We start from the raw sequence: 19,755 nt of genomic DNA, 5'->3' as shown, positions 1-19,755 counted from the left end.
ATATTCTCAAGCAATTATGACAATCAGTATTAATCAATCAGTGCGATAAGGAAATTAAACCATTGTTTGATTTTCATTAATAAAATATCGTCTAATCGCATATTTATATATAATTTATCTAACTCCATATATTTTTTGAGGTATTGTACATATGGTTTTGAACTAGGCGCCCGCGCCTAGATCATATAGTAGATTCGTGGTATAACAACCCGTCAGAGTAATAGAGATAATCTTAGGACACGATTAGGTGAATCCGAGATCTGGCCCGTAACTTTTGGGCCCACTCCTATGTTAATTATAACAATTGATTATGGTGTCTAGTCTTCCCAGCGTAGCAGAGCAAAGAAACACGATGTCAGAAAATATAGTCGCTGTCCGGCAGGTCGACTGTCCTCTGAAGTCTTGAAAATCTATGGAGAACGTAGATGTCGCCACTGCGGCTCCTCCAAAAATGGAAACGTACACAGACTACATCAAAATCCTAAAGTCATCTTTGAGATAACCAGAGGAGGTCTTATAGGTCGAAATTGTCCTTTAGACATCTTAAAGATGAGTTTAGGATGTTTGTGTTGTGTGGGATAAAAGAATATTATGTACTCTCAGAAATCAAAGTATGGAACACATCTTGGACTTCTGGCCCTTTTTCGGCCCTGGCGATGGCGGAGTCTTTGGACTTGTCACAACTGGCTTCACCGAATGATTCTGAGTGATCCTTGATAATTTGTACATGACTATTCTGTAGGTACCAATGACACTCGACCGCGGACCGCTTGGCAAATGTGCCGCAAGGAGCGTTGAATCAATTCCCAGCTTCTCTAACTTCGTCCTAGCTTCCTTTTCTCTTGTAGATATCTACAAGAAGATGGAGTATGATTTTACTTATTTAGATAATATTTCGTTCAATTAGAGATATGTCAAATAACGAGATTCTAAGGAACTCACCTGATTTTGATCACCAGAAATTGTAGGCAAAAGTAGACATCGGGGTAGCGGAGTTTCTGAAGGTAAAGGAATATCCTTGAACCACTCACTGTCGAGCATCTCCTGAATTTTTAGCCTTTCTAGTGGAGTCTGTTTTAAAGTTCCTCGAATGAGTGTTCGGCAGGGTAGACTAACATGATCGGGAATGATAAATTTTCCATCGAGAATGAGAGTCTTCAGGCCTAGGACAGTCCTGGCTCGGAAGGGCATAGTCCCAGTGACTACCAGATACAATAATACACCTAGTGCCCAAATATCAACGTAGGGACCTAGATAAGATTCATCTCTAAAGAGTTCTGGCGCTGCGTACGGCGGACTGCCGCAGAAGGTTTCCAGCATCTGTTCCGGACCTTCTGTGAGACGAGTGCTGAATCCAAAATCTCCAAGTTTGACGAGACCTTTGAAAATATTAGTTCAAGCTCTGAATACATTTCCAGTTATTTGATACAACGGAAATACGTGGGAGAACTATAATACCTGGTCCTGCATAGAATACATTTTCAGCCTTGATGTCTCTGTGGACAAATCCCAGGGAATGCATATACTTGACACCAGATAGAATTTGCGAGTAGAGGATCTTCGCGTCTTCCTCCTGGAAAGATAAGTAAATATGAAAAACTTTATTACAAAACTGTAATCAAATTCGATAAACATTGTCATATCACCTTAAATTTTCCATTTACTGATATCTTATCAAATAACTCTCCACCAGGAGCATATTCGATCACCAGGTGTATCCTAGCATAAGTCTCCACCACTTCAAAAAGCCGGATAACATGGGGATGGCAAATTCCTTCCATAGTAGCTATCTCCCTGGACAACATCCTTCTGGTCTTCTCGTCGAGCTTCGTTTTTTCCAAAATCTTGATGGCGACCTTTTCTGAAACACCGAACAAGAAACTAGGCTATTTCAAAAATAATAAAAACTCAAAAGCAGACATAGATATTTTAAAAAGTCACAAACCATTGGTCGGATGATGAATTGCCATTTTGACCCTGGAGAAGTTCCCGGAGCCAAGATCTCCCCGTAGCCTATAAAGCCCGACGCTCTTTCCGAGGCTTGCATCGCGCACCCATCGAGCATCATCTGGATTCTTAGAACTGAATGAAACCTCAGCACTCCAACGTGGCGGACAGGAACTGTTCGGATAGTTCGGCTCTTGATGGACCGAGCCTGGCACTGGGATGCTGGAGGGTCTCATCTATCGAAGGGTACGATGCGATATCTTCCAGGTGTCCTGGCTCAGGCGAGATCTGCGAGCTCTAACCTGGTCCACCATGAGTCCATTACTTTCTGCGGCGCGCATATATATTTGGTGCAGCATTGTGCTCTGAAACTAAATGCAAGAATAAACTGACACTGTGACGCGATCCAAAGACCAGCAGGAATCCTTGCAAGCTAATATATAAATGTACAAGAAAGGCAGGGCTTCGTCAAAGTGTCGACCTATTGGAGGAGTTACGGATCGAAAGCAAAGTAATAGGAACGAAGTAGATGTTCGTGGTCTAAATATTCATGAATTCAGCAGCCACTTCGAAAATTCGACGGCAGTATATGCATTCATTATGCGGCGTTTGGCCAAGGCCACGATCCTGGTTATTAAAATTTCGAATGTTCTGAAAACTGTTTCAGGATAAAATAAATTTGCGAATTCGGCTACCTGGTGCGATAATACAGTTTATCGGTGATGGAACTGTTTAATACCACTGGATTTCGTATCCAGAATCATACAAGTATCTATAAATAATTTGACGTACATTCAATTCCAATTACAATAAAACGAAGACTAGCAAGTAGTTCTGTTTCCTAATTCATCAAAGCAGTAAGGTAGCTATCATGGACAAAATTTCCAAAAATCAAAATAATATAAAATAGCAATGATATATAAGCTTTTAACTAAAAGAGTAAGTATCGGACTATCTAAAGTTTTTGATACTGGTGTGACGTTCCCTAAGAACGCCACTACCACTATACCTATAAATAATCTGGCACGCATTCAATCCCAATTACAGCATCCCAACAGCAGAGTGTTTTGCAACCAGGAGACAATGTGGAGCGCCAAAGAATTATCAGGACAGACTTGGCGTTAAAGCACGAGCTTCATCAGGATGACATGATGAAATGTAAGGATGAAGAGTAACATAGGAAAGTCCCAAGTAGAACAATAAGATCTACAACAGGAAAGAATGAGGCTCAACGTATATAAGGACTAGGTCGGGCCATGCATATAACAGAAAGTCAAAGTGACAAACATGAAGTTTAATGAGAAAAGTGCTGAGGGGTTAGACTTGCGATGGCCATTTTAAAATTATTCCATTGAGATCGAGCATTGTCGCATTTTATTGAACGTCGCTTTTGCTTATCATCGCTTTAGAACCCTCTTCAATTTAAACAATTGGTGAAATGATCACAGAGGAAGGTGTCCCTTTTACAACGACGACAACCATGATTAGGATTGCAAGTAGAATAATTATGTGTGGAGTCAGCATCGTCATAGCTTCTAAAAGAATATTAAATAATAGATTATACTGGTGTAAGCAATACCAGCAGTAGCGTTCGAGTATTGGATCGATCTTTCCATCCAGGTTGGGCAGCTCTAGGTTGCGGCTTAAAAAATTCACAAGTCCAAGGAATACGTCGATGCCACGCTTAATTGTCCTGGATAATAATGCATGATTTCCAACCAAGGACATAGAGAATGGGGAACGGGGAGATAGAAAGGGGAAGAATTATAGAGCAGCTTTAATCATAGAGAATAAAACGAATATATAAGAATAGATTATATATCGTTGAAATAATAAATGAGAGATCAAATTGTATTATATAAGTGTTACATTCAATTGTCCTCAACAATATTACGTGACTATAACACCTAGTAGAAATTTAATGCTTTTAAGATAACACTGCGTTTGGTTACCTTTTCTTAATAAAAAGAAATATCAATATCAAAGTGTAGAAAAAGGGTTGACACAGATATGGAATTATTTATCAATAAATGCCAATTCCCTATGATAGCCAAATAAGGAACGAAGAAGAGGAAGAAATGTGAATTCCAAGTTAAAATTATACAGCCACAATCTAGATTGTGTAAACGTTGTGTTTCGTCTCGGTTCTGTTAAACAAGAACATAAGAGGTGGAAGAAAAAAATCGCTGCAATACACGCACAAACACTTTGATCCAGGAACACGCGACAGTTTCTACTGAGAACAGAAAAAGGAACGGGGACACGCTCACGTGCTGGTAGTTCTTTTAATGAGAGAGAAAGAAAGGGAATTACGCGAGAGGAAAAAGAAAAGAAAGCTTGGCAAACTTTAAAGGACTAACCGGAAGAGAAGAATCTTATCAGGTCGGTATATCTTAAAGAATATTTTAACGGCACTTATTACGATATTCAATCAGCAGATTTTTAATTGTAGTCTTATCTTATCAAACTTGTTATACATTAAATGATTTGTTAATTGATAATCAATCAAGTTCCATTGGGTAACTAATCGATTAGCTTCCGAATCGAATTTTGTAAATCCATTTATTCTCTGAAGTTCATTTGTAGTGAGTATTGCATGAGTTACTCTATTGATTGAAATATTCAATGAAATCTAGGGACAATATCTTATGAATGAATTATACAGGAATAAAAGACTGTAGCTTACGCTATGAAATTTTTCCATCCTAGCCTGGATGTAAATAGTTAATATCTCAGGGTATTAGAACTGGCAGTCAATTTCCATGACAGTGTGTAAATCATAGCCAAGTGTTATTATCACCTGTAGTCTAATCTGATAGATAGGCGTTATTTTGGTAATAACAATTATCTAGTTGAAGCAGCAGCTTAATGGCAGTAACCCAATACGCACTGTATACTATAGAAATAGAGCTTCAGATAGATAAGGAACTGTCCTATTTATCAAATGCAATTTCAGTCTTGTCATCATGAAGGAGTTAAATCACTGTTCAGCATCTATACACTCTGTACAGTAATGGATGACATTACAGCACTGAAAGAATAAAAAGCTAAGAAAATGTATATAGTTAAATACAAGAGATGTATAGGTAAAGAGAGTACAAAGGGAGTCAAGAGAAGATAAAATCATATGAAATGATATTTTTAAAGATATGATATAGAGCCAAGTAAACAAACAGATATAATACTCGCACACTCAGCAGAGTCCACTTGGCAACTTCACATATTCTGAAAAGAAATTACAACAGAAACACAAGAATGGCAAAAGGAATGAGGAAATACAAAGCAATGTCAAACAAGACAAATTTTATAGTTTAGTCATATAAATAAAAAAGTGTGTAAGCAGCCACTTAGCATTATAATAGCTAAATAAGCTTTCTTAGCGAACTTACATAAAACGGCTCACATCACGTCTAGATGGTTATCCAATTAGTCATTAAAGTGCACAGAGGTTAGGAATCGATCCTTGATAAGGATTATTTTCTACTTCCTCTATTTCACCCTTAGATTTTAAGGGACGCACAACAACCTTCCCACTCGGCAGTCACCTGCTGACTGATGCCAACTGACAGCAATCACTGACGAGGAGTGGGAAACTGGTTGAGACTCCTTCATGGCACGTTTCTGTCTCCGTTATACATATTTGAGTTCTTGCGGGCGCTCAACGTCCTCCAGGAAATTTCGATCGATAACTTCGAACTGGTGCCCTCTCGACAATTTCTGGACATCCTGAAATGAATATACATATATCTCTACAGTATTATTATACGGTTATACCATATGCGTGGAATTTTACCTTGCTACGCTCCGTGTAAATATTGCATCACGATAAGCTGGGAATCCTTGGAACGAAGTAACGTAGGGGAATCTGTGGTTAATAGATGAAAAGTATATACCTGTTACATAACCGTATATATACAATATATTTTTATTATATTTTTATCATTATATGGCTTTGCTTTTTTTAATGGCTTTAATGAAATGAAATAATCATACTGGAATTTACTCTTGGATATTGATTTTAGATTCTGCAGCAAAAAAAAAGATGAATTTACGACCGTAACAGGACTCGAACCTGCAATCTTCGGATCCGAAGTCCGACGCCTTATCCATTAGGCCATACGGTCTTGTGAAAGTTGATGTTAATAAACATAAGTCGGGACTATTTCTATTTTATTTATTTAACAAATTTTCTTTTGTGAAATCGTTTATAGACAGATCAAAGTATATATTGTATAATTTTTATTGTGATAAATTAAGATAACAGTAAAATGTTAAGAAATAGTCACTGCGACTAATCAGATATGCAAGCTTTTAAAGATTTCGAATCATCCCAATTGTGCGATTGAGATAGATACGCATACCTGATAATCGAATTCGCCGGGAATACCCTGTTTGTTTAACTCTTAATTTACTAACTTTGTTATACTAGTGCGAATCTGGCTTATTAGTGGAACATAAAGGGATAAATTGATCTTTCCAACGGGTTAATTCTGGTTGGATATAAAAATCGTATTATTAAAGGTAGATAAAAAAATCAATATTGACGATATTAGTAATTAAATCTTTTATTAAGTCGAGAGCGCATTAATAAACTATAAATAAATTATTTGGTAGCTTTAATATTAACTTTCACGTGATATAGGCTCGTTTTCGTATCCCATAGGCAGTCCACTTCGGCCTTTCTCAACAGGTCGTATGCAGTCCTGACCAAGTCGTTGTTCGAGACCTTGCCAGGATCTGCCAATAAGATAAGTTGCACCAGCTTTACCAACTGCCACGGTACCCTGGGACTTTGTGACAAGAGCATCCATACGATCTACTGGTGGTAGATCGTCTACCAAGTTCCGAATGCCTCCTGAGATCAGAGACACGTCTGATTCTGTGGACGCATTGAATTCAATATAATTCTGTCCTCCGGATAATATTTGTCTAAAATCCATGCAATAGTGCGTGGAGAATTCTCGCGAATTATTAAATGCCAATTCGACCTCGTAAACCGTAAGCATAGGCTTGAAAAATTCTCTAGAATCAAACACGTCGTTTTCTGGACAGGCTATGACTACGAATGCATCCATCTGAAAGAGAAAAAAAAGAATTAGTCTACCATGTATAACACGAAGATAAATAAGAAATGATTCTGTTTCTTAGATATTTATTACCTCTGGGAAATTGGCGAGCTTAGCTGAATTTAGCTTGCCAATGCTGAGTATGTAGGATTTTTTATTCTTTGCTTTGAGAGCTTTCTTTACCATATCGATGGCTTCAAGATAATCCTTTATACCAAGCGTAGCCACGACTATACCAACTACTTTGGCATCTTTTAATTTCTCTACGAGATATCTTCGTCTTTTTAACCACGAAGAATTTAGTACACTGAATTCATGAAATTCAAGGCCTTCTGAATGATGCCAATTTCTTGTTGGAATGGTCATTGCTAGTTTAGAGAGAGTCTTTCCATTTGGTCCAAGAAAAACAGCCTCGTAATCCTGTATCCTATAGCCATTATCTAAATCATAACTTCTACCTAAAACTACTGCACTACCATTTGCATTGTCCGTAAAATCCACATTAGATGTGCAATTTAGTGTCGACAAAATGAGACTCTTGAAAATTGGCTTGAGAGTAGAATAAATGGATTCTGAAAAAACAATTGAAACATTTATCAATACAGAATTGATGTATTTTTAATTACTGTTGAAGATAATGCATATATTCATACATACCAATAGCATGAGCATAAGAAACATCATAAAATAAAAGAATTTTATGATCTCGATCCCGGAAGTATTTTTCAAACTCCTTGCAGATGACTTCCACATCAATTTTCTTTTTTGGTAATACATGAAACACAGGTAGTCGACTTGTGGGATTGAGACATGCATGGCCAAAATGTATAATTCCATCCGCATCGATATGCTGAGCTGTAACTTCATCTATACAACAACTACCACAGGAAGTATCGCCAAGAATGTAAATTTTTTTTCCTAAGCGTTTCTCCAGGTACAAAACAATTTGCACTGAGTCAGTTAAAAGGGCATCAGGGAATTGTAGACAAATCTGAACAAAGAAAAATATTCATAATTACAAATTTATTTTTCAAAGTTGAATCATGTTTGATTCTCAAAAACAACAAATTAAAAAAACAAGCCAGCATTAACATAACAAGCAATAATTAATGAAACAATAATTCTCTATCTTTCCAATATTGTTTATTTGTTAATAAACGTAACAAAAAAAAATTAGAGTAAAACAAAAGGCGTACGTGCAGAAAGGCACATCATGAATGGCGCTTGTTAACCTTACATCAATAAATGTACCGAAAGTACTGATATTCCAGCTACAAGTAAATGTAATACGTAGAATAACATGCTTTAATAAATATAAAATAAATTCCAAGGATTATCAACTGATGACTGACACATTAATAATGCTAAATTAATACCTTTTCCAGAGAGTGCCTTTTGCACCATTCCACACATTTTTCTAAATCATACGTCTCCAGTAAATTGTCACTCGACGTTTTGACAACCTGACCCTCAACTTCGGCGAGCTTTGACAAAGCCACAATTTCACTGCTACTAAAGCTAGTGCTCGTCATATTTTATTTGAATAATATGTTTCACGTGTGCTGTTTACAAAGTTTCCCTGACGCAAAAACATTCATTTTGAACGCGCTCCAAGCGGCTCAGAGCTACACTGACCACATCACGGGACCAAATGTGATTACGCGACAACCATATACATATACATATATAACAATAACAGAGAGCACTTACTAGGGCAGAAACAGGTATAACATAATGTAAATTGAATACGAGTGATGCAAAACATAATTGAAGTATAAAATTAGACATGATGCGGAAATATGTACGTTGTATCCCAAATAATATTCTATCATCATCCAATTATTGGTTTATTAACAGGAATCATAATCACAAGCCAATTTTGTTGTCTCCGCCAATGGTGTTGGAAGACAACTGATCTCCCCCCCGTTCCACTCATCCATATAGATCATGGACCAATCACTGATCTTCAAAGTAACCCCACTCCTCGACTACCATGTTACCTCTTACTTGTGTCCATAGGCGTCGGTAAAGATGCAATTTGTTCGACAGTATCGTTTGGGGTATTGGAGATTTGTTTATGATAATAGTTGATTTAACTGTTTTATTTTAAATTATTGAGACATCTGATGCGTATTAATTTATTATGTTATTGTTATTGAATTTTATTGAAATTATATTGGGCTTATTTTGGTTGTTTTCATACTGCTGTCATCCTTCTGCCTGACAGACTTTTAAACATGGCTGCTTTAAACTGATAAACGTTCATCATTCCAATAAGAAAATGTATTTTCGTGGGGAATTCGATTGAAACATTACATGTGGTGTGTTCTACTGAGATATTATAAAGCTCAAGAATGTGTGTCAGTCAAGGATTTATTAAATATTAGTATATGATTCAATATATTTTATATGACGTTCTAAAACGTGCTTCTCTTTCATTTTTAATTAATTAATATTCAGATATTGTCTTGATGATTTTTTGTCAAGTTTTTTGTTTGGTTGTGTGTTTGTGATCGACTAATCATCCGTCTGCATGAGTGGAGTAATTGTGCAATTAGTCAATGTTCACTGTATAATTAATGGTGTTCTGCTGATGTGTGTCCTAAGTCTCTGTGTGATTTCAGTTGGTGATTGTTATTATCCTTTAGAATGCTACGACTGTGCCAAAGATGTTTCATGCTAATAAAGGAATAAGTGATTATGCTTGAGCACTGAATCATAATTGTGAAATAACAACATGGAGGATTGACTTGTAAAGGATCTTAGTGTAATACATCAAAAAGATGCCGAGCCTAAGGAAGAAGGTTGTTGGTTTCATGCGGCAGCTATCAGTCAGTAATTTGGCAGCAGCTGTAGAAAATATTGGACAGGGTGAACAGTCACCACGTAGTCCAAGATTAGTAAATCAGGATTTTCCAGGAAGTTGCTTTATTACACGTTATCTGAATGGGTAAATATTATTTTTAAGCTTTTCAGTTTGTAAAATTTATTTTTTTTACTACAGCAAAGAAATTCTTTTTCCATAATCCATTTTTAGACAGGAGAAAAAAACAGAGGGTCCTACGATATTACATGGTAGAAATCCTGAGGAACTACCAGCAAAACCACTAGGACCAATTGATCAAGACGAGGAAGTTTTTGCTGCTGTAACAGGACCAGACAGAGGTCTAACGACAGTTAATCAAAAGCAACGACACCTCAGTATCAGTGATCCAGATGTGGACTACATTGACATTCTGGAGCAAACTGATCATGATAGGGCTGGTGAGTACTTATTGATAAGGTAATCCCATATAACCTGAGAGTGTGAGAGACAGACTCCGTCTGAGAAAATGAAAATATTAATAATCATTGCACCAGCAGCAACATTAATATTTTGTTCATAAATATTAAAATAGTTACTAGTTTTAATTATATCGGATACAGTGAACAGCTCAGCGGATTGTATATTTTCTGTGGCCCATGACCGATGGTTCATGATACGCCCTAAAGAGGCACCAATATGTCCAATTGACAACAGTACAGTGAAAATCAGGGCAGCTGGAAAGTTATACGAGCCTGAGACAAAGTACTCGCAGGAGAATCTTCTTCAGGAGTTGGGAACTAATTTACATAGACGAAACAGTGTAGGAGACTGTCTGGAGTTGAAGAATGGTTCTGAGACTAGACGTAGAAATATGTCAAGTGACACCCTGGATGATCTCACCACAGACATTTCCGAGGTTTCAACGTCACAGACAGAGGATAGTCTCGACTACGATACTAAGGTTCGTCAGAGACTCGACAACTTCCAGTTTGGTTTTGTACCCGAGAGTTGCTTCACCTTCGAGCCTGATGACCCACCTCCGGAACTGGTAAAAAATGTCGGTTTCGTCGACAGTCTCAATGACAATGGTGTACAGTTCGACCTGCAGAATATCTCGAATGATACTCTAGACGATCTTGACGAAGGAGACTTTGGGAATGATATCATACCACCACCCTCAGAGTTTGCATCCGAAATGAATCCTTTGAGAAAGTCAAAAAGCGCACCTGCACCTTTTCAAAAAAGCAATAAAGGTGCTAAGACAAATACTCATGTATGAGCATGCTGTCTGGATTTGCTCGTAGAATGATTATTTATATATTTATTTTTTTCATATTATCAATAGCTGCACGAATTATTTAATTGAAATATTAAATAGTTAGTTTCTAGCATGGAAATTACTTAATATTTATTTTATTAGTTTAGTTTATAAAGCTTTCTTATCCTATATTTCATATTATTTATGAAACGATCTGCCTGTTATAGATACAGCAATTATGATTGCTTTCTATTTTTAAGAAAGTGCAATGGATTGTAGAATAACATTTTTAAGTACATATATTGTTTTTGCAATATTAGCTTGTACTATAAGAATTTAATTTTGTTATGAAACTTATGGATTAAAATGGAACAGCTTAAGTAATTCTTTCTTTCCAGGATCGTCGAACAGTATAGCAATTGCTGGCGTAACAAATTGGGCGAGTCCTCATGATTTTGCGTATGGAATTGCGACGACCCTCTACGAGAAGAATCCAATTTACAATACGAATAGTGGAGAACCTATAGCAGATTGTTTTGCAGTAGCAGCAAGGCCGAACGCAGCAGTGTTGGCACTTGCCGATGGTGTTAATTGGGGTAAGCATGCTCATGTAACAAGGATATATTGTCTCTGCAGTCACTTTATTTATTCTAAAAAAAAAAATGAATCTCCAGGTTCGAAAGCAAGTATAGCTGCAAGATCCGCCGTTCATGGTAGCATGGAGTACTTGAATAAGGCTCTGTTCTCGCCTCCTCCTGGAGGAGCTGTAACAACCACCCGAGACGTTTTCGTGGCTCTGCTTAGATCCTTTCACGCGGCACATTCTCTGATCCTTCAAGAACAGGGGATGCTCACAACCCTGACAGTCTGTGCAGTATTACCACTAGCTGCATCACGGTCCGATTCAAATACTCAAGGCGAGAGGAGATACGTGGCGTGCACGTGTAACGTGGGTGACAGTCTGGCTTACGTGTACTCCAGGTAAGACAGTAAGAAATTGTGTAACCACGAGTAAAGATTTTAAACCCGGAAAATTATTTTTAGGAGAACTGGCGTGCGAGAAATAACTCAGGGCTCTCATGATATCTATTGTATGAGAGATATGCGAGATGCATTAGGTGCGCTTGGTCCTGTGGATGGCTGTAATCCGGAATTAAATAACCTCACCTTGGCGATGACGGAGGTCGACCAAGGTGACATCGTATTCCTCACAAGCGATGGGGTATCCGATAACTTTGACCCGGTCGTAGGGAAATTTGCTGTGTTACCTGCTGGTAATTCGAGTGCGGGTACCGAACGTCCAGGACGATCTGAATCCCAGGATAGGAGCAGAACCCGTCGCAAATCTTCCGAGAATTTACGTCGCACCGATTCCGGTGGAAGTGGCGGAAGTAATTTACCTGTTGTCGGTGCTTATCAACGTCATGAGTTGACTCTCCTCAGGATGGACGACCTTCTGCGACGTGGTGTCTCTGGCGAAGGTCCACCTTGTGACAGTGCCAAACGCCTCTCCGAACTTCTCCTGGATTTTGTGGTTAGTATCTCCCAGAACTTTCAATTCTCCAACTCTTATTTACCCCATCTAGTTATCACCTGATTATGCAACAGATCCGCATAACTGCAGCTAAGCGTCGTATCCTAGAGGACACGGATTTGTATTATACACAACGTAAGGACGGCCAGCTAGTGCCGCTGTCTAAGGCTGAGCAGTATAACCGACGTAAGAAGATAATGGACAAGAATTCCATGGTTCCTGGGAAGTTAGACCATGCAACAGTGGTTGCGTACGTAGTAGGCAGCTACAGGAAATCGCAGAGCGACCTTTAGTTCGTTCTCAATTACCCCAAGGATTTCTCCCAGGTACCGTTACACCTGGAGAAACTGCAGACAGCACGTGTGCCATGGTTCAGTCATTCGAATTCTCTGAGAACCTCCTCTTGGTCTTGTGACCCAACCCATGTAATGAGTATTCAAGAGTTTCGTTTAAAGAATCTCAGTTTCCATAATAATGGAGAACTTATAACAAAAGTTCTTTGTCTGTGATTGATCCAAATGGTATGAGCATTCCAAACGTATTTGCGTGAGCATCTTCAGATTCCTTTCTGTATGTGTACATACATAGTGATACTATGACGTCACAGTACCTATATGTATTGTATTTTCCCATTATTACGCAATCGTAAAATCCAAATGCCATTATCGCTATTAGCTGTACATCACATATTACAATATGGAGACGAAAAATCTCTGTTTCTTTTTTTTAATTCCCACAAGAAAGTCCGAGAGGAAGTTGACGTTCCGTTTTAAAGGATCGTACACATATTTCTTATTTATATTGATATCAATAACAATGATAATCGTAATAATAATAATACGCAACGTCATTTTCTCAGGATATCTCTCGTGGGCAAATAGTTGCGCTTTACGAATGAAAACTCGAAAGTACTAGCACCGGACACTGCCCCATTTTTTGTAAATGAATCCTCACGATTGTAAGGGTGGTCGTGATATGGACTTAAAAGAATATTTTAACTTTATTTCTGTTTACGTTTAACGGCGCTACTATTATTATACAAATTACTACGGGAACGAGCAGACGTCGTTCGCATGAAGGATTTGATTAAAACCTCCTGCATCGACTCTTGTAATGATAAATTAGAAAGACAAAAAAGACAGTAAAGTTTAAGAGAATAGGTAAGATAATAACAAAGAGAAAAAGAGTAACAAGGGAAAATATTGCTTCTCTTTTAAGATACATTTTGCTAGACGGATTAGAATGTAGCACATTCTTTTAAGTAGGTGAAGTAATTAAAATAATATTCAGTTTACGCCAATCAAAAGGAATAACGAGGAAAGGAAATTGTTTTATTGTCTTTCTATTTGAATTTTTATTTTTCTCTTCAATTGAACAGAGCAAAATAGAAGGGACTGAGGAGATGAAGTATTCCTTCTTTTAAGTAGTTCATAGAAAAATATAATTTTACGTTAATATCCCGTTGTTTCTAAAAAATGTTTCTTTCTATTCCCTTAGTTCTTTTTATAATTGTTGTTAGAAATTGTTTTCGGTATTGCTTTTTTTTTCTTCTATGAGGAGAGATTCAAGAGTCGTGTCAATATATAGACATATATATATATATATATAAAGACACGTATATATTATATATATTGCGGATACAAATATATTTATATGTTGTAAAAGAACAACGTGTGATTATACAAAATGCAATTCACAGGGAAGAAGTTCAACGCTGAAATAAACGACACGATACAACGATTACCAGTATTTCCTTTTAGAGGTATCCTGCTCCCTTGTCTATGCAAAGTCTCAGATTCATCTGGAAATCAGTATAGTTGCAAAACTGTTAATTCTCCTTGATAGTGATTCCTTTTTCTCTAAGAAACGCTTTAGCTTCTTTGATTTGCTGTAACAGAGAATAGATATCGTTAAATCTCTGAGAATTGCTGATCTATTTATTATGTTAAATTGAACTGCAATGTTAAGAACCTGTTGTAACTCTATAGCAGCCTCTTCGCAGTTATTGAAAGTGAAGACACGGTACATAACAACAGTGGCTGCATAGAGACCAAACAGAAACAAAGAGATGATTGGCAATAGAAGAATAAGTGGCCTCCATTCAGAGACCAAGGATGGATGAATATTTCCAGTTAATGCAGCAATCCAAATCGCTAAGAAGGTCGTCGCGAAGAGGAGCCACTCCATTAATTTTGTCATCTACAGAATTATAAGATAAATTAATTTTTAATTGATAAAGTGAATTTGTGTCTTCATACCTTTACAATGAATTTTATGTAGTTCCGTATAAAATTATAATGCAATAAAAATGATAGAGAATGTACTGCTAATTTTATAAAAATAATATTTTCTGTAAATTATATTTATTGTAGGTTCAATTAAGTTTTTAAGCTTTCACGTTGCTGCTGCTTAATGCTTTCGTGGCAGCCATGCTGTTGTCAGTTCACTGCAGTTCACCAGCTGATCACGTCAGGTAAACTTGAGAGTACGCCACTGTCCGATGCCGGTCTAGAGCAGTCTAGAGTGTTTCTGAATGATTCAGTAAAAAAATAAATGTAGCAGCTTACGCATTATTTATTTGAGTTTAATTAGATACTGAGCCCTTCTAAGAGAAGATCAAAGAATTTAAAAGACATGGCTTCTGAAGATATTGTTCCTTTCTTGTCAATTCAGAGCGACTGGAACAAGTGTCTCAGGTATTTAAATATTTATGCTTGTAATCCAGTTGATATTTTAAGAAATTTTGATTACTGATAATACCATTTTGAAAACAGAGGACGTGATAAGGAAGCTTGGATATCCTACAAGTATAGAGGTAATTCAGTTTTCAGAAAGTATTTTAATTTATCATGAATAAGAAAGTATTCGATAATTGGATTTTGTATTATAGATCAAGCCAGTGTTACAGGAAAACTTAAACTACTTGATGGAAAGATATCATGTTCTGAGGGGTTTGAAATACTAGCATATCATGGAGATTCAGTTACATTGAAACATATAGCTTCAGGGGTAATCACTGCATTTCATGCTCCAGTAATTACTTTTACGGTACATGATAAAGCGTGTACTAGTATCGATGTATCTCATGGAGGACTTGGTGTATCGGCTGGATCTCAGGGAGATCTATTTATATGGGAAACGGAGAGAGGTGTCATAAGAGTAAATATATTATTAAATGTTACAGAATTAATGACATATACCATATATGTGGTCTAAATAAAAATTCAATTAATTTTAGTGTACTCTAAAAGGACACATTGGTGATATATACAGGTGTAAATTCTTCCCTTCGGGTGTAGTTGTCCTCGCAGGAGGAGCAGATTGGAGAACAAGAATATGGTGTGCCATGACTGGACAATGTCCTGTTACTCTTGGAGAACACACAGGTCCTGTGACAGATCTTGCTATTATTGATAGAGGCAAAAATATTATCACCACATCAAAGTAAGAAAAATACTGATAAATAGATATCTTCTACAGGTTAGTAATATAAATTGCCCTAGATTAAACGGTAAATTAAATCTCTAGAGATGGTACAGCTCGATTATGGAATGTTGGAGAATCTCTATGCCTCGGTATCCTGTGTAAATTAGAAAACACCAGTATTACCTGCTGCGTCCTAACTTCGTCTAATCGGTTGGTCTTGCCACCAACTAAAATGGAATATTCAGAAAAAGAAGTTGGAACCGAAGATAAGATTCTTGCAATTGGTGGTGACGATGGCTTGTTGCTGTTAATTGGTGTAAGGGCAAGAGCAGAATTATCCAGGAGGACCTTGGATTCTCCTGTAACAGCCGTAGCATTGATTAATAATGAAATTATAGCAGTGGGCTTGGACAATGGAGAGGTAATTACACTATTTATTTTGTTTAATAACCAAACAACTAATATGTCATATGTTGTGTCTGACACAGATTCACTTAATAAGCATTTTGGATTCGAAATTGACATCGATCAAGATCATTCATGAAAGTAACAGCCCAATAAAATCCTTGGTAACAGTAAGAGAACAAGTGTTACTAGCAGGACTAGGGGATGGTTCATGTGTGGGGTACGAAGTACAATTTCTCCATCATAATACTGCTTCAGTACCTCGTCTTCAATTGACAGGATCAAACTTCGATCCAATTTATGGAATAGCTTGGGATGGTAAAAGTTTTGTTTTTACAGCATCCAGAGATGGTAATATTAGAAAATACAAAATTGAGAATCCAAAAGAATCGTTGATGAAATAAAAATAGCTTTTATGAATATAATATATTCAAATTTATGGATTACTTTAACAAATATTGTTATTGTATCATTTTATAGAATTACATAAATATCTACTACTACATTTATACCTAGATTTTTTAAGACTGTATTTAAAAAAATAAATGTGTGTCCTTTCCACCATTTTGTTAAATTCGAATCTAGGGAATTCAGTGGGGTAGTGGTTTTCTGTTTTATCGTTGCATAGGTAGGTGTAGTGATTTGTTCAATCTAGTTTTCTACAGAGAAGCGTCCTGAAAGTTACTTCTGTCTACATATTTTATATTGAAAAATTTGACTTGTCCTTTGATATTTAAATGCAAATAAGATATTAAAGCATGACATCAGTATTAGAATCTATGGTAGTGGATGAGAAGCAGCTTCCAGAAAAACCTGTTGATAGAGAAAAGGTAAAACAACGTATTTGATGCGTTTCCTAACCTCTTGGTGAATGTTTGTTGATATTTTTATATTACTTTATATTGTATAATGTTTATTAATGTCACTGATTTTCATTTAGACATGTCCTCTCCTTCTTCGTGTCTTTTGTAATAATGGGCGACATCACAATATTATGGAGTACAGCAGAGGCAATGTGCCATCTAATGAACTACAGATTTATACATGGTAAAAATATATTGAATGAAATGAAACTATTGTAACGTGTAAGGGAATGCAATAACTGAGATTATATAACTTAGGATGGATGCAACGTTACGAGAAATCACAGGCCTGGTGAAGGAAGTTAATCCTGATGCTCGAAGTAAAGGAACCTACTTTGATTTCTCCTTGGTGACACCAGAGCTGCGAAACTCTGGATACAGAATGCGAGAAATTGGTGTGACTTGTTCAGGACAAAAAGGGGCTGATGACAACAAAACTTTAGCGCAAGCAAGGTACTCAGAATAATGAATGCATTATTATGCATTTCATTTTATAGCATACAGAACTAAAAATGTAAAAAATTGTTCTATGCCAGATTTACTATTGGAGACTATCTGGACATTTCCATAACACCGCCAAACAGAATGATGCAACCAGCTGCTAGACGAGGAGGACTGCGTCAATACTAAGACCTTCAAGCATATGAATTAGCTATTAAGAATCGTCGTTAACGATATGAAAACGTTCAAAGAGAGTTGAATATAATAATAAATTTTTTAAATTGCAACTTTTAATATAAATCTATACTATGTAACAAAAAATTAACATTCCAGACAAGTCATATACACGCAATATAGGCTATGCTGTGATCCGATTAACGGTACTTATTTCTGCTTAGGGTATAAAAACAAATAAAGAAGTACCAATGGCTTTTCAAGTTCTCCATTATGTAACGCTACCGTCAAAGGTCGGTAAAATGTTAAAACCGTTTAGACCTTACTGGCAGCTTAATTACATGAATATCGTGGAGGTCAAAAATCAGAGTAGCAGCTCTACCGTTTTGGAACGTTATAATAAAGAAGAATAGCTATGTATCAAGCTCATTAATTTCCAGCATTTCGAACTCTGTGGGAATTGGAACGCAGGGTAGCTGCTTCCTGAGCTATAAAGAGAAAGCTATTCGAGCAGTTTACTGTTGAAGGAAGATAAACGATTGGATATAGGTGCAAACAGAGGGTCACGGAAGAAGAGAAATTAGTCTAGACAAGTAGACAGTAGAGGGTTGACGTTGATGTTTGGGTAGAGCGCGGTAAAACAGGAACGTCCCCTGGAATTGAAATTGAAGCTTATCCAAAGGAAGTGTCTATTATCAAATATCCTGGACCATTTATATATCCAGAGACCTGAAGTAACCCCTACTGTTAAGGATACTCGAGGAAGACGTAAAGGGCGTATTCGTCGAGTAGACAAAGTTGCCTCTCAGGAGTTATAAAGAGTTACGACGTGGAGTGTCAAGGCGGATCCAATAAGTTTCACCTTTCAAGTTTCTCTTAGATATAAGAAACGTAAACAGTGGGAAACCAATAAACAAAAACCCCAGAGGAGAGAGAAGAGAGAAGGAAAAGCATGAAATCCTTAAAAGAGTTTCCTCATGAAAAACCTAAGAAACGAGGAGAATCAAGCGACGAGGAACTATCTTCTAGAACATCGAGGACTAATAAACCGTTTTAACCCATTCCCGTTCTAGGGGTTTACTTCCGTTTCCGGAAATAAATTCACGGGAGAGATTTATCTGTTTGGCATTAAGGCGTCATAAATTAGGAAAGGGCCTATGCCGGAGAGAAGGGTATAGTCCTGGTGTCGAATACATGCCACTCTCTTTTGGATTTGGCAGGGAGGCTTGTAATCTTTACCTACCTAGCAAACTTATAGGTTAGGTATACCAGTTGAACCTGAGGTATCACATAGGATAACCGGAGTATGGCAATCCTTAACCTATAGAACAGCCTTTACATATAGATGGTAGAAAAGGGAGGATATGGGGGTATGTACATATGGGTGTAGAATTCTGAAGGAAAGTAGAAAAACCGATTGTAGTGTATAGGTGGACAACAAGACTATAAAAGGGTGTGTGCGTGTGCTTGCGTGTGTATCCTGAAGATGGTGAACATAGCCAATGCGTATCAAGGTGCGTTAAGAGTATACGTAAGCGTAGCTTGAGGGATATATGTGCGATTCCGCAACTGGGTGGGGCGGCAAGGGCGCTTGCGTCAAAGAGAACATCCAGGAACGTGTCTCCAGGGTTATCCTTAAAATTCCCCCCGCTATCCTATTACCACGAAATTCGAATCGGGCCGGCTTATCGTTAATCTTAGGTTCCCTGACGTATGTAGAGAAACCGGGGTCAGTAGTTTCTTATTGCAGCCTACATATAACACCAATCTTCACCCGAGACGATACACCTTTACGCACTGGAAATATAATTTTCTCCGAAGAAGATCCTACAGGT

The 19,755-nt window shown here is 37.2% G+C and overlaps 6 protein-coding genes and 1 non-coding gene across 13 annotated transcripts; 3 read left to right on the top strand and 4 right to left on the bottom strand.

Moving 5' to 3' along the window:
• Nucleotides 1–92: 92 nt before the first annotated feature.
• Nucleotides 93–5,880, bottom strand: LOC107271326 (serine/threonine-protein kinase NIM1). 2 transcript variants are annotated; one of them, XM_015747195.2, is made up of 7 exons: nucleotides 5,741–5,880; nucleotides 5,337–5,673; nucleotides 1,946–2,318; nucleotides 1,647–1,886; nucleotides 1,459–1,573; nucleotides 943–1,379; nucleotides 93–852 (listed from the first exon to the last, which is right to left on the bottom strand). In XM_015747195.2, the coding sequence occupies exons 3-7, from the start codon at nucleotides 2,066–2,068 to the stop codon at nucleotides 607–609; spliced, it is 1,161 nt and encodes a 386-aa protein (XP_015602681.1). In that variant the 5' UTR covers nucleotides 2,069–2,318; nucleotides 5,337–5,673; nucleotides 5,741–5,880; the 3' UTR covers nucleotides 93–606. The 2 variants fall into 2 exon arrangements, with proteins under 2 accessions (XP_015602681.1, XP_015602680.1); XM_015747194.2 differs by having other exon boundaries at nucleotides 1,647–1,861; nucleotides 5,741–5,877.
• Nucleotides 5,881–5,998: 118 nt separating this feature from the next.
• On the bottom strand, nucleotides 5,999–6,071 carry Trnar-ucg. Its single transcript has one exon. It is a non-coding gene; the product is annotated as a tRNA-Arg (tRNA).
• A 416-nt stretch (nucleotides 6,072–6,487) lies between these two features.
• On the bottom strand, nucleotides 6,488–8,698 carry LOC107271325 (2-(3-amino-3-carboxypropyl)histidine synthase subunit 2). The gene is made up of 4 exons (XM_015747193.2): nucleotides 8,390–8,698; nucleotides 7,671–8,004; nucleotides 7,107–7,585; nucleotides 6,488–7,022 (listed from the first exon to the last, which is right to left on the bottom strand). Exons 1-4 carry the CDS (start codon nucleotides 8,543–8,545, stop codon nucleotides 6,570–6,572), a joined length of 1,422 nt encoding a protein of 473 aa, XP_015602679.1. The 5' UTR covers nucleotides 8,546–8,698; the 3' UTR covers nucleotides 6,488–6,569.
• Nucleotides 8,699–8,906: 208 nt separating this feature from the next.
• On the top strand, nucleotides 8,907–13,732 carry LOC107271324 (PP2C-like domain-containing protein CG9801). 6 transcript variants are annotated; one of them, XM_025088568.1, is made up of 8 exons: nucleotides 8,907–9,073; nucleotides 9,662–9,963; nucleotides 10,051–10,277; nucleotides 10,440–11,072; nucleotides 11,476–11,673; nucleotides 11,752–12,058; nucleotides 12,122–12,611; nucleotides 12,686–13,732. In XM_025088568.1, the coding sequence occupies exons 2-8, from the start codon at nucleotides 9,797–9,799 to the stop codon at nucleotides 12,902–12,904; spliced, it is 2,241 nt and encodes a 746-aa protein (XP_024944336.1). In that variant the 5' UTR covers nucleotides 8,907–9,073; nucleotides 9,662–9,796; the 3' UTR covers nucleotides 12,905–13,732. The 6 variants fall into 6 exon arrangements, with proteins under 6 accessions (XP_024944336.1, XP_015602676.1, XP_015602677.1 ...); XM_015747190.2 differs by having other exon boundaries at nucleotides 9,638–9,963; XM_015747191.1 differs by lacking the exon at nucleotides 8,907–9,073 and adding an exon at nucleotides 9,091–9,334.
• A 473-nt stretch (nucleotides 13,733–14,205) lies between these two features.
• Nucleotides 14,206–15,033, bottom strand: LOC107271333 (dolichol-phosphate mannosyltransferase subunit 3). Its single transcript, XM_015747201.2, has 3 exons — nucleotides 14,870–15,033; nucleotides 14,583–14,810; nucleotides 14,206–14,499 (listed from the first exon to the last, which is right to left on the bottom strand). The coding sequence occupies exons 2-3, from the start codon at nucleotides 14,808–14,810 to the stop codon at nucleotides 14,440–14,442; spliced, it is 288 nt and encodes a 95-aa protein (XP_015602687.1). The 5' UTR covers nucleotides 14,870–15,033; the 3' UTR covers nucleotides 14,206–14,439.
• Nucleotides 15,034–15,089: 56 nt separating this feature from the next.
• LOC107271327 (proteasomal ATPase-associated factor 1) lies at nucleotides 15,090–16,891 on the top strand. Its single transcript, XM_015747196.2, has 6 exons — nucleotides 15,090–15,307; nucleotides 15,386–15,426; nucleotides 15,502–15,770; nucleotides 15,850–16,055; nucleotides 16,140–16,458; nucleotides 16,526–16,891. The coding sequence occupies exons 1-6, from the start codon at nucleotides 15,246–15,248 to the stop codon at nucleotides 16,844–16,846; spliced, it is 1,218 nt and encodes a 405-aa protein (XP_015602682.1). The 5' UTR covers nucleotides 15,090–15,245; the 3' UTR covers nucleotides 16,847–16,891.
• A 192-nt stretch (nucleotides 16,892–17,083) lies between these two features.
• On the top strand, nucleotides 17,084–18,033 carry LOC107271332 (histone deacetylase complex subunit SAP18). The gene is made up of 4 exons (XM_015747200.2): nucleotides 17,084–17,272; nucleotides 17,383–17,489; nucleotides 17,564–17,758; nucleotides 17,842–18,033. Exons 1-4 carry the CDS (start codon nucleotides 17,201–17,203, stop codon nucleotides 17,933–17,935), a joined length of 468 nt encoding a protein of 155 aa, XP_015602686.1. The 5' UTR covers nucleotides 17,084–17,200; the 3' UTR covers nucleotides 17,936–18,033.
• Nucleotides 18,034–19,755: the final 1,722 nt, after the last annotated feature.

The sequence above is a fragment of the Cephus cinctus genome, unplaced genomic scaffold (assembly GCF_000341935.2).
Source record: "Cephus cinctus unplaced genomic scaffold, Ccin1 Ccin1_scaffold0935, whole genome shotgun sequence".
Classification (NCBI taxonomy): domain Eukaryota; kingdom Metazoa; phylum Arthropoda; class Insecta; order Hymenoptera; family Cephidae; genus Cephus; species Cephus cinctus.
Note: the sequence above shows the minus strand (reverse complement) of the source record. Positions and strands in the feature narration are given on the sequence as shown.